The sequence below is a fragment of the Geospiza fortis genome, unplaced genomic scaffold, assembly GCF_000277835.1.
Source record: "Geospiza fortis unplaced genomic scaffold, GeoFor_1.0 scaffold763, whole genome shotgun sequence".
NCBI lineage: Eukaryota > Metazoa > Chordata > Aves > Passeriformes > Thraupidae > Geospiza > Geospiza fortis.
In genome coordinates, this window is record NW_005054550.1 from 674,467 (window position 1) to 686,998 (window position 12,532).

The following is a 12,532-nucleotide window of genomic DNA, read 5'->3' on the forward strand; positions in this document are numbered from 1 at the left end:
AAAGCACATTGACCTTCCTGACTTGCTGTAATAAATAATGTTTAATGCACAAAGACCTGTGGCTTTATAGTTGTTAGGAAGGGGAGAGGGAGATGATTTTTCCAGATGACAATGATCGTTCTGTTAGCTGGGAGCATTATTCTAGTTGTAAAATCCCATTACACTGGGGTCATGCAAAAGGGGAGGGGAGCAGTCTCTGTTATATAAAACTTACAGTCCAGAGGCAAGACAGGCATACAAATGTCAGGAAATAGCTGAATAGTGTTGGCCAGTGTGCTGATGTCCAGCTGTTCACACATTTCAGAAAGGCAGTGTAGTAAAGGGAAATTTGGAAGATGTTTTGCAGATGTTTACAGTGAGTTCTTGCCAAGTACAGGGAGGTGCACTTCGAAGAAGTTTGAAGATGATTACTTCAAGGTGATGGGCACTGGAGGTCCCAGATTTTTCTTGTGGCATCAATTAGGTTTTACTCAGAGAACATAAGTGCCCTTTCACTCCTTGCTTATCTTTGGTGCAAGAGGGAGTGTTTTGCAAACACCAAGGAGCATTTTCGTGCTCCCTCTGAAGCAAGGCACTAGTGAGCAGATACACAGAGATAGTTCTGAGTGCTCATTAACTGTCTGCACTTTGAGTTGCTTAAAACTTAGAATTTTTGTTTTAGACTGCTTACCTTCATGTAGATGTATATGGCACTTGTGTCTCAAAGCTCTGATTGACTTGATTTGCAGATTGCCGATTTTTTGAAGTGAAACCCAAACTTGGATAGGCTGAAAATGAAGAATATGATACTTCTGTCCTTTGGAAACAACAGTACATTACCTTAAGAACTTTCGTGATAAATAAATTTAAAACATTTTACTTGAACCATTCCAGAATCTGGAAAAGAACTCTTGATTTTGGTATTTTGTATAGGAACACACTTGGTCATCCGTGTCATTTCTTAGAAAATAGTTTTATTCTTGAGCTAATACTGGTGCACCTAGAGGTAGAACCTGGTTTTTTTGGAGGAGCATTTAATAATTACCAGATTACTGTTGCCTCTTCAGCCATTCCAAGTCTGGCTCATGGTTCCCTTTGCAAGTTTTGCTATTGCAGTGGGAGTCTGCAAGGCAAGTCCCCTTTGCTGATTCAGAGTAGTCATTTGCAATATTGAATGGAGTAGTAGTTGAGCAGGCAAAAATAGATATTCTGACCATGTGGTTAAAGACATAATGTATATGTCCAAGGGAAGATAAATTAAAGTTACCTAGCCAAGTGTAATTTTAGTATTTCACACATTCCATAATTTTAGCAATGCTTTTTGAAGTTGTAATATTTTTCAGGTATTTGTATGTTTTGGCAATTTGGCAAGAATTAAATCTTTGGATCCTCTTTGCTGAATCACTTGCTTGGCTACTGTGCAACAGCTTTTCTTTCCTCCAAATCACATGGTCAGGAGATCTGTGCAGTGAATCTTAAAGCTTGCAGGTATGAAAAGCAGCACTCTCAGGCATGGAAACAGTAGGTCACAGGGAAAAGATATTTAGTATGGTGATATGTTATAGCATTTATTAATTGGCTGACAAACCTTTAAGAGGGGCACCAGCATTTTTGAGAAATAAAGAGGTCATATAATTTAGGGACAAAAGAAAGATGGGGGAATGTTGCATTACAGCAAAAAAGAAATCTCTCACTGCTGTTGATTTGTTCACTTGTGCTATTGTACTTTTACAAGAAAAATTGGGAGGACTGTAAAAGGAAGGATTTATCTCTAAGTATCACTTCTGTTAAATGATTAAACAGTGATATGTTTTCCATTACTTTATCTCCCATCTCTGTTAAGCTTAACTGTGGACCCTTAAAAAAGAATTTTTTGCTTTAAAAATAAAATAGATTGCTCAAGCAGTGATTTTGTTCCATACATCTGTTGCTGGGATTTTGTCTTTTAAGCACCCGTAAAACTTCATAAATATGAGTTATTAAGTAAGTTATTTGCTCAAATTGATTTTTGCTATGTTGCCAAGGGAACACTGTGTATGTCCATTGCTTTTTGGCCCCAGGGGAGGCACAGCAGGGCCCACAATAAAGAACTGAGTGTAACCAGCAAAGTCCTTCTGGCTGTTGACTGAGGCTGCTTGGATGAGCCTCCTGCACATCACAGGAGAACAAATTGCCTCCTCTCCACCTGTCTCCAGAAGTTTTTGCTTTGATGTCCTTGTCTTCCTTGCTTAGTGGGCTCTCTTAGCAACCAGCTCTGGAAGGCCTTCTGTTTTCTCATGAGATTTTTTGATTAGCAGAGGTTTGAAACACATTTGTTATGAGGTTTAGCCATGGTGCTTTCCAGCTGCCTTGCATGTACTCTGTGTACAGTGGCAGGCATGTGTTGTGGCACTGAGATGCTTGGTCAAAAAGTTAAAATGGGGAACTATGTGCAGCACAGGTTGATGAACAAAGCATGGCGAGTTCAGAATGAAGATGTAAAATACCATTTTAAGTTATTAGATTATCTGCTTTCCTCTTTTTAATATTTTCTTTCTGAAATAAGTGTAATGTGATCAAGCACCGACTTCAAGGTATTTCTGTCCATAATATCAAACCTACATTACTATATGTTGTGCCTTTTTGAGTTGAAAAAAACCCCAAAACACAATTGAGCAAATTAATGCATCTTACTGTAGAATGGGTATTGAAGTGTACAGAGAACTATTAATGGACTATTAATCTATAAATTTCAGATTGCATTTGATAAAGTATGAAAGATTTGCTGATGAATTGCTAAAATGAAATGAGAGGGTAAAAAGGCTTTTCTTGCAATCCACATGGCTCTTCCTCATACCATGGTATGGCCAACTGAAAGCACACTTGTGTCTGCCTCCACATCCGTACGGTGTGAGCTGCTGTTGTGCCCTTCCTGTTGTGTAATCATTCCATTTAATCCATGGTCTGTGTGCACAGTAACACTAAGTGCTGCTTCTCCTTCTCTCCTCAGACAATACCAAAGCCCGCAGTAATGAATTTGCTGAGAAGAACGGACTGAAAAAATACGAGTACGTCTTACACCCGCGAACGACCGGATTCACCTTTGTGGTTGAGCGTCTAAGGGAAGGTAATCCTGCCCTGTCCTTGTTTTTCCTTTAAAATGATTGTAACATGGAGAGATTTGAGACTTGATAACAGACACTGATATCATCAGGAGGTATGCAGGGAATGGAAGCAACTTTTGTGTTGTTTAGTTTTAAATATTTTAGCTTGTTTAGCAGTCTTACATCAGAAAACCAGTGGAAAAAATCTCAAGGAAGTTCAGCCTGTACCGTCCTCAACCCCAAGTGGGTGGTTGACACTGAACACACAGGCACGTATGTCACTGCCCTCTCTGAAAAGAGTTCTGGGTTTAATTCTGAGAGCTGAGTAAATGAATTGTTATGTTAAATGGACAAGGGGAATGCACAGTAGCATGGAAATGCAGCAAGTCAGCTGCCCAGTGCTGCCAGATGTTTTGGGTGATGGTGACTCAGAGAAGCTGTGTGAAATACAACTTGTGCTGCTTGGCAGGGTGATGGGCAAGAGAATGTGTAATACTTACTTTTTACCCACAAGTGGTTTTCCATCCCAATATTAATCTAGTGGTTAGGGTTGAGTCCCTTTTATCAAGAGAACAGAGTATGAAGATGTGATTGTTACACTGAGATGTCTGGGAGTTGTTTTGGGAATGGGCACTTTGAGGAGGTTTGAGGCCATCAGGATGTAACCTTTAAATGGTACAGGTGTGGCAGGGATTCAGGTACAGATGAGTGAATATGTGCAGGATATATGGTTGAAGAAAGTAAACGTGTACAGTAGATATGAAGTGACTTTTTTATAGGCTGGTTCTTCAGGGAAAAGCAATTCCAGATCTTTAACACATGCTGGTTATTTTGACTTCCAGAAGAAGAAGTTTGAGATTATTAGAAAGAATAGGGGCCTTCTGGTAGGTTTTTTTACCAGCTGGAATCTTTCCTTGGATTTTCGAAGCAGACCTGGCTTGCATTTTACCTGCTTCCTTCTAAGCAGATACCCTAAAATCACTGCAAGCACTTTGGAATTTTGTCCAGCTGGACAATCCCATTTATCTGTTTGACCCTATTAGTATTGCACATTCAGAGCTGGACACCTTAGATTTTCATCTCTCTTGAATGTTTATTACTCAATTTGCTGTAGTAAAAAAATTTGCCACATACACAGTTTCAAAAGCTTGCTTTACTTAAAACTTCACAGCATTAAGTTAACCTAGTGCATAACAGTTTCAAACTGGAATAAATTTTCAGTTAAAGAAATGTTTTCCACTCGAGATATTAATAACTTTTAAAAAATTCTTTATTTGCTGCAGGAGCAAGCTTTGTGGTGTACAGTAATTTTCTAATTTTATAAAAATGTTTTTCTCTTCCATTGCTCTATGAGCAATGTTGAATCTTTGCAAATTAGGTGGTTGGGTTATGAAAAGGAAAATATTTGAGGCTGATTAACTGATTTTATGCAGTAGAAAGCTGGAGAAAAAACAATAATGGTCCAGCCTTTGAAGTGGTTTTACATCTCTTTTTTATTTAAGGCAGGCAAATATTGTGTGAAATATTAATGTCCCTTTTGTGTTGAATTTACTAGATATTGGTTACTTTGATAGGCATTGTAGGCTATATATATTATAACTGTATGCTATTATGTAGTAAATTGTGTGTGAGAAGGTAGTTCAAGTAGCATTTTAAAGTACTTGGTTATTACTTGTTAATTTAAGAATTGGTTTTCAACTGCTTCCAATGTACAAAATGGGGACCATTTGTGTTGAAAAGTTTTGGGTTTTTTATGTATGTATATATATATATAAACCATCTGTAGTTGCTGCATTTTAAAATATACTTCATTATATTTTATAGATGTGCAAATATATATCAATCTCTATCTTTTAATCTGTACAATATAGATCTCAAGGTTGATATTCAGATGCAGATGGCCCAGTTGGTACTTGGTGTTATTGTGCAGCTCTGGTTTGAGTTATAACTTAAACTGATAGAATGCTTTCTTACAATCCTAATTTCTGATGCTAGCTGTAGTAAATAAAACCAGGACTGTCAAGGGATATAGTGTTAACCTGAGTCTCCATTTCTGAATTGTCTTAATGCTACAATCATAGTAATAATCATAAAACGAGATTTATTTTCTTTTTTTACTCCTTATACCTGCAGGCACAAAGCAGTGTGTGTGACTTCAACATGCAGGAGGGAGTGGTGGAGATTTTAACATCATGTTTATGTCTTTGAAAGTATTTTTGTGCATAGATGACAACCTTACTGCCCTATGGCTCTCCTGTGAATACATTTTGGCTTGTGGCTGTTTTCCATTCCTGAGGCTCAAGTGTCTTTTCTTCAGGCCTGAGTACATTATTTTGCTCCAAAAATAGGTTGATGAAAAGAGAGGAAAAATGTAATTAGAAGTTTAACTGCTTTTCAGATGTTGAAGAAACTAATTTAATTTGGCAAGAAGCCTGATTAATATGCATCACAAGCTGTAGCATGAAAGAATTATCTGTTATTATATAGAAATTACTATTAGTGACCCTTCTGAATAGGAAATGAAGGATCAGGTGAAAATAACCTTCAATAAAATTTTGCCTGTGTCTGTGCAAAGGAGTTTGTTCCTCGAGGAAGCACTGTCTGCACCCTGCCAGCATAAACCAAGCTCTTACCTGTTCTTTGCTTTCCATAGGTGGCAAAAAGCAGTCAAACTCCTCTGGCTGGCTTCTCTTTATTATAGGGTCATCATTTCAACTATTTGGTTTCTTTGGCCCATAGATGTTGTGGTGATGGTTTCTAAGTGACTGCTGAGATTATGGGAGCTAAGAAAAAAAGATCTATATGATGCCCACCAAAAACCAATGAAAGTTGTTTAGGTAGTACATCTCCTTGGCTTTTGATTCATACCTTTTCTTTCCCCATTCTGGTTCATCTAAGTGGTAGCTCTTCCCCCCTGAGCTGTCTCTTCTAAACAGAAACCCACGTAGAAGCTGACTCGTTTTTCCTTTCATAATGCTCAGGTGCCAAAACAGTGAAAATACTGTTTTATTTTTAAATTATCACATTGCTGTCTTCTTATTCATAGAAACCAGAGAATCACCCAAGAGTAAACACAGACTATGAACATACTTTAGATGTATAATTATTAATAGATATACTCAAGAGAATAAGGACTTAAGCTGTTGCTAGCTTTCAGGCAAGAGATACCTGGTTGGTTGACTACTGATGGAAAGCTAAGAGAAACAAAATAGGTGATTTGCTTCTTTCTAATTCTATTCATTTGATCAAGTGAATCATTTGTCTTGTCTGCACTGTAAGGAATCCTGATTTCAATCAGCACCTGGTAAAAAACTACTAGAGATTTTTGCTGTATTTCTTTGGGGAACAAAGATGAGCATTTTTTGAAAGACGGAGTAAGATCATGTGAATGCGCAACAGAAAGTGAACTCCAGGCTCCAAAATGAGGGTCGATCATTACTTTTTTTAGTTAATCCCTCTCTTTAGCCATCTCCTAGAATCATATTTAATCCTTTTTTTAAGCCTGAAATTTTGAGTAGATGTTATTTGTGGAGTAATTTTTGGCAGAACTTGAGTTAAGGTAACTCATCTCCTTTTACAAAATGTGGGACTTTGAAAAGGGCTGAAATGTGAAGGAATTTAAATAAGACTTTTATAAAATCATGCCATTAACAATGTTAATTGAAAACATTTGTGGTTTATATAATGTTCTTGAAGATCCACTTTGTGAGATCCTTCTATAGGAGGTCAGGAGGTTACTCAGGAATGACGTATAGGTTTTCAGACCTGTTTGTATTTTGTAAAGTTTTTTCTGAAGTGCCAAATGACATTGAAAGTTCAGCTGACTTGAATGCTCAGTTTCAAAGAGATGGAAAATAATACTGGTTTGATTTGATTCAATATTGTCTGGATTCATTGAATTACATATATTATCTTGGCATAATATCTGTAATTGTAGCCAAATAGTCTGTCAAGAGAAAATAGCTGTTTACGAATGTTTTCTTAAAATTGCTTCATGGCTTTTAAGCATTTTCTCAGGACTAAATAAACAGTAAGTGTTAAGACAGAGCTAACACTTTAAAGCATCATTAGAAGATTATTCATGCTTTTGTAGACAGTCATTTCTGCCAACATTAAATTTAAACTGACCTCTTTTTGACACTTCCTCTACAGCCATCAACAGTCTTTAATAGCTGGATACATTGGACTGGATGTTCCCATTGTGGGATTTATATTTTACTGGTTGTACAGTATAATGACTAGTCAGAATAAGTTGTCTTATTATAGTATTTCAGCTTTGAATTTATTTCTGGTTCATAATTAGCCAACTGAAAAAAATATTGCAGATAACATCTGCCAACTGCAGGATCCCAAAATAAACAAAGATACAAATTTAACATGCTCGCCTTCATTGCACAGTCTTACTGATGGAAAGAAACTGTGATTCTCATCCTTTTTCCATGATTGATTCAGATTTGATAGTTTTGCCCTAAAATTAATGTTTATACACACACAGTTGGAGCTAATCTGTCTCTTCTAATGTTCATACCTGGGTTTTGCAGTTGCTTCAGTAATTACATGCAGGTATTCAACCTGATTCATTGGTAGGGCAGGAAAGTTTTCTTTAGGTGTTCAATCCAGGTTATCTCTATATAAAACTGTAAATGCTTTAATCCTGGGATGCTTAGTGACTATTGTGTAGATTCAGTAGTAGTGTAGATTCAGATTTTCTGGGAGTTAGAGTATCCAGATATGCATATTTATATACTGAACTCCTCATGGTATTTATTTGGGTTCTGGTGCAATTTGCTTACATGGCACTTTTGAGCTAATAATGTAGGGAGACAGTTTGTGATTTGCAGATCAGTGTAGAAGGCAGTCAATAGGAGATGATGATTAACAGTTTCTGAAAGCTGACACATGGTTTGGCTCCCCTTTGCCAAGGTGTGAAGTAGCCAGGGTTAGTAAGCAGGTCTTTGTGAGCATTCTTGCTGTGCACCAAGAATATTTATTAATGAAACCCTTCAGCTTGAAGTAGCCAGAGTTTATGAGCTCTCAGAGCTTTTTTCTTACTCTGACTTTGAAAGAGAGGCAGGGAGTTGCTTGTATGAGTTGATGAAATGTCAGTGAGAAATGCTACCAGGGGGCTTGTCTTCTGCTGTTGATGACACTTATGTCCAAAGCACCTACAGCTTACAAGACAGGTGCCATTTGTTCTTTCAAATATAAATCAAAGTAATACCAATTTCTAAGTGTGTTAGATTTTTAAAGAGAGAATTGATGCAAGTGTGAAAATCAGGTCTAGTCATTGACTGAAATGTTCAGGCTGTGGTAAGAGGGGTATATGAATGAATAAATGTACATATTAAATAAACTGCTTTTTATTTTGATTACATAGTTTCTTTCCTCTTCACATATATATTGGGTGAGGCATGTGGGTCTCAATCACAGAAGTGTCTGCTGAATTACCTGCAGAGGTTTTATGTGCTCAAGCAGAGCTATGTAGCAGGACTGCAGCAGTTTCCAGGTTTGTGCATAATTTGTCTTGTGTGTAGCAAAAGTATAGGACATAGAAAGGCCCCACATCAAATGACAAAAAAGGTTAGATTTGTTCTTTCAACAAAATTTAGCCTCCCTCTTTGTGACTGAACAGATTTCTGACTCCTAGAATTATACATTGGACCACTGCCAAAATTTCTGTGGGTTTTGGCAAGGCCAGAGCTTGCACACTGACCAGCACTGCCATCTCTCAGAGCAGCTCTTGCCTGTTAATGCTGGTTGCTCAGTTGTGTAAACTAAAACCAGTCTGTTTTTGAAATAGGAAAACATAAGTCCACATGAGCCTTAGCTTTGGGTCCTCAATCAACTAATTTCACCCGTATGTCCATCACATTTGCAGAGATTAAACAGCAGCTCTAAACCATCATTCCTTAATGCAAGGAAATTCTTTCTTCACGATTTTTTTTCCTCTGTGCATGTGTTCCTCCCAGAGTCATGTTACTAAGTAGACTGATACTCTGAAATTACTGAGCTATTGTGAAAGAGCTTTGAGCAAGTTTTTAGCTGAAAATGCAGTATTAGAGCTTCACTGACTGCTGTAATTGATCTTCTGCTTTTATGAGAATTGGATCCTGTGCATTAAATAGCATAGCCTTTGATACAGAAATATCAGTATGTAAATTGAAGCTTGCATACTTTTTATGCCTTTTGTGTCTCAGTAAAAAATTCATAACATTAGTCATATTAAAAAAAAAAAAGCAGGGACCTGGTTCAAAAGCATGCTTTTATCACTGGGCATGTCTGTGAAATTCAGCAAAGCAGAAAATCGGATGCAGGCTGTTGTGCTTTATTGCAAATGCTGACAGTTGTCTCTGTACTCTGGAACATGGGAAAGGGCAGCTCGATTTTTTCCAGAATCATGTTAACCGCTGATGATTACCATGTCTTGCAAACATCTGCGTGTGTTGGCTGTGATGTACTTCTCAGAATGAGCACCAGCTTTCTGTTAGATATTTTCTGGCCTTTGGTACACGTTGAAGTTTCTGTTTCTCTTCTTTCATGTCTTACTGGAGCAACATTCTGCACTGCTCACCCCACCTCTGTGGAAAACAGCCCATTGTTTCATTCCTCCTGGGAAGGATTTGCTTTTTCTGAACCACTCTTTTCTGTCAGCCCCCATCCTTTCCTCTTTCCACCCCCCACTGCTATTGAGAAGGGAGCAGAGCCTTTCACTGGAGGGTTTATGGTGTAAGAATCGCTGCCCCTTCAGTGTTTGCAGGGTGACATGTTTGAGTCACCACACATCTGTGGTATTCATCGGAAATATTTCAGGTTTTACGCTCTTGAGCCTCTCAACGTCCACCTACGGCAGTAATTCCTTTGCAGTCTCTCACGTGTGAGTCATGGCTTGTGACAAGCAGATACACCATTCAGTGGATCATTTTCCATTTACCTCCTCACAGGTTATTAATAGTTGCAGTGGTAACCATACTAAAAACTTACCATTTGCCAGCAGTTACCCCACAGTGGTATTAGAGGTTTCCACTGTTTTCCCTTGACTCAGAATACACAGTATCTGTGGTAACGATGTGGTAATGTTTGGCGAGTGTGGACTTTTTTAATTGCTTCAACTGGAGGCCTGGAACGATGCTAGCTCATCAGATTGCATATGTAAAAACTAAGCTTGGCCACCAGTGAGTGAGGAAAAATGATTTCCACAAGTGAGGAAAAATGATTTTTCAGGAAAAACTAGAATTATTTTCTTCAGAATTATAAAAATGTTCCTGCTCTTTGATTTTATGTTTATTTCCTCTTGAAGATATTTTTAAGAAAGGTTTTTCTAGTAGTTAATGTGCTTTGACTAGGTGGTGGACCAGGAGTGTGAGTAACAAGGTGTATCTGTTGGTCTAGACTGGGTCAGCATCTCTCTGGGTGTGTGTTTTGAAAGGTCGTTCATCGATTTGAGTGTTATGAGTACTGAGCTTTATGGTTGTTTTTGAAGACTTAGGACAGACAATAGGTGAGCCTGAGGTAAAGTACAAGTTCATTAATTACTGCTCTTTCTTGTCAGCCTATGATCCAACAATTTGCAGATGATGTTGGTTGGATTGGTAGCATATTTAATTATTGCTGAAGTTGAAATTAATTCCTATAAGCAGAGGAATAGTATTGGCATCTATTTGTTTCACATGCTATTACCACATGCTTTACACAGCTTACCCATTTCTCAGCTCAGTTTATTAGTAAGGCAGATAATTGCTTCAAGCAGTCTTGAGTAGAGAGGAACCTAAACATACTTTTTCCATAGTCTCTTTTTCTTTTTTGTTTTTTAACTGCTTTACTTTCCGTTAAGAGATGATGTTTTTTGATGTGTTTTATTAGAAAAATAGCAGCATCTACAGGCTGAATAGACTAATCCCAAATCAAGAATCCTATTGTACAGGAGATTCTCAGTCATTTTTTTGGATTCTCCAGTCTTCCACTTTTTGCAGATGCTAGCTGTTTTTATTTCCAGCTACATTAAGGTTGCTGCAAATGTGTTTTGTGTATTCTTGATAACCACTTTTCTGTATGAGTAATTACTGGCAGGGGAGAAGGTCCATGGAGTATCCTTTCAGTTACTGGAAATGTTGGAATCCTCAAACTGTTCAGATACAGCCTCCAAATCTGTAAGATAGTAATAAAGCTCTCAATCTCATCTACTTGCAAAATATGCTGCTTATGTATCATTAAACCTTAAGTAGTTTGTTTCTTTCATTCCTTTCTGCTGTTGCAGCTTCAGCTCTCCTTCCCTTTGCCCTCCTCCCAGTCCCCTGCCACTATTTTCAGGATATAAAAAATGAGCCCAGCATCAGACTTTTCCAAGCTGACTCAGATTCCTGAGTTTAGCAATCGTTTGCAAAGGCTCTGCTCCAGAGATGTTTGAGCAGTGCCACAGCCATGAATCCTGCATGTTGCTATGGGACTGATACTGAAAAACGAAAAACATCAGGGGGCAGAGGAGCTTGGGAAAAATTGTAGTAAAGTATAAATGCTTTTTAAAATAGATTTTTATCAAAACATAAACTTCAGCATAAATTCAACTCTACACCTCATTCATCATTTTATATGTAATCTGAAATATTCCTGTCTTTGAGACTTATTTTGTCAACCTTTTTCTGAACTGCAGGATTTTGGAGGGCAGGAAGCAAGGCCTTGGCTCTCTGTGTTCTCACTAAACATTGGTGGGATAGAGGAAGGATTTCCCTTTACTGCCTGTGTGCCATGCCATTTTGTAATTTGAAGTGCAATATGTAGTAAGTGTTATAATGAAGTATATTACAGCTATGGGATTTGAATATATTTTCCCATAAATTCACTTATTTGTAGAATGATTACCAATTAAGAGTCGGAGAACTGTTTTAATACATGTTTGAGTCAGTAGTGTCTCTCTCTAATTCTATTTCATACCATTAAAAACAAATAATATCTTAAAATAAGCGTCTCTGAAATGCCTATCATCTATATTTAGACTTCTGCAAAACTGTCATTTTGTTTGCATAGATAGTTATTGTTACCCTTGCAGTCCAGCAATAAAAATAAATGCTCTTGGTGATTATTAAATCATTCCAGAAGCAGCGACCTGAGCAGGGCTTCTCCTCATCACTGGTCCTTCACTGCTCTGCTCTGAAGGGAGCCAGCCTGACCTGATGGATTCTGGCATGGCAGACAGTAAGGACATCTATTAGGGGAACAGAAGAGCATGCACAATAAATAAAAAGAAGAGAGGCATTTTGAAGATGCTTCAGAGACATTGGAATTTGTGAGCAATGGCACGTTTGCATTGCCTTGAAGTTGCTATGGGTACTGACGTTTAAAAGCCAAACACAGAGGGCAGGCCTTAGGGACATAAGTCCCATTTAAGATCCTGTAAGAATGAGTGTTCTTTTAAATTTGCTTGGATGCTTTTGAAAAATCATCCCTCAAAAGCATTCTTTGTCTAAGTGCTCTGC

General features: G+C 37.8%; 1 protein-coding gene across 7 annotated transcripts in view; it reads left to right on the plus strand.

Moving 5' to 3' along the window:
- The window catches only part of LCLAT1 (lysocardiolipin acyltransferase 1), a 111,816-nt gene that overhangs the window by 58,139 nt on the left and 41,145 nt on the right, over nt 1-12,532 (plus strand). For all 7 annotated transcript variants that reach the window (XM_005429487.3, XM_031064030.1, XM_031064027.1 and 4 more), the window contains one exon: nt 2,969-3,085. In XM_005429487.3, the coding sequence (XP_005429544.2) occupies nt 2,969-3,085 (117 nt within the window). The remainder of the gene's footprint in view (nt 1-2,968; nt 3,086-12,532) is intronic.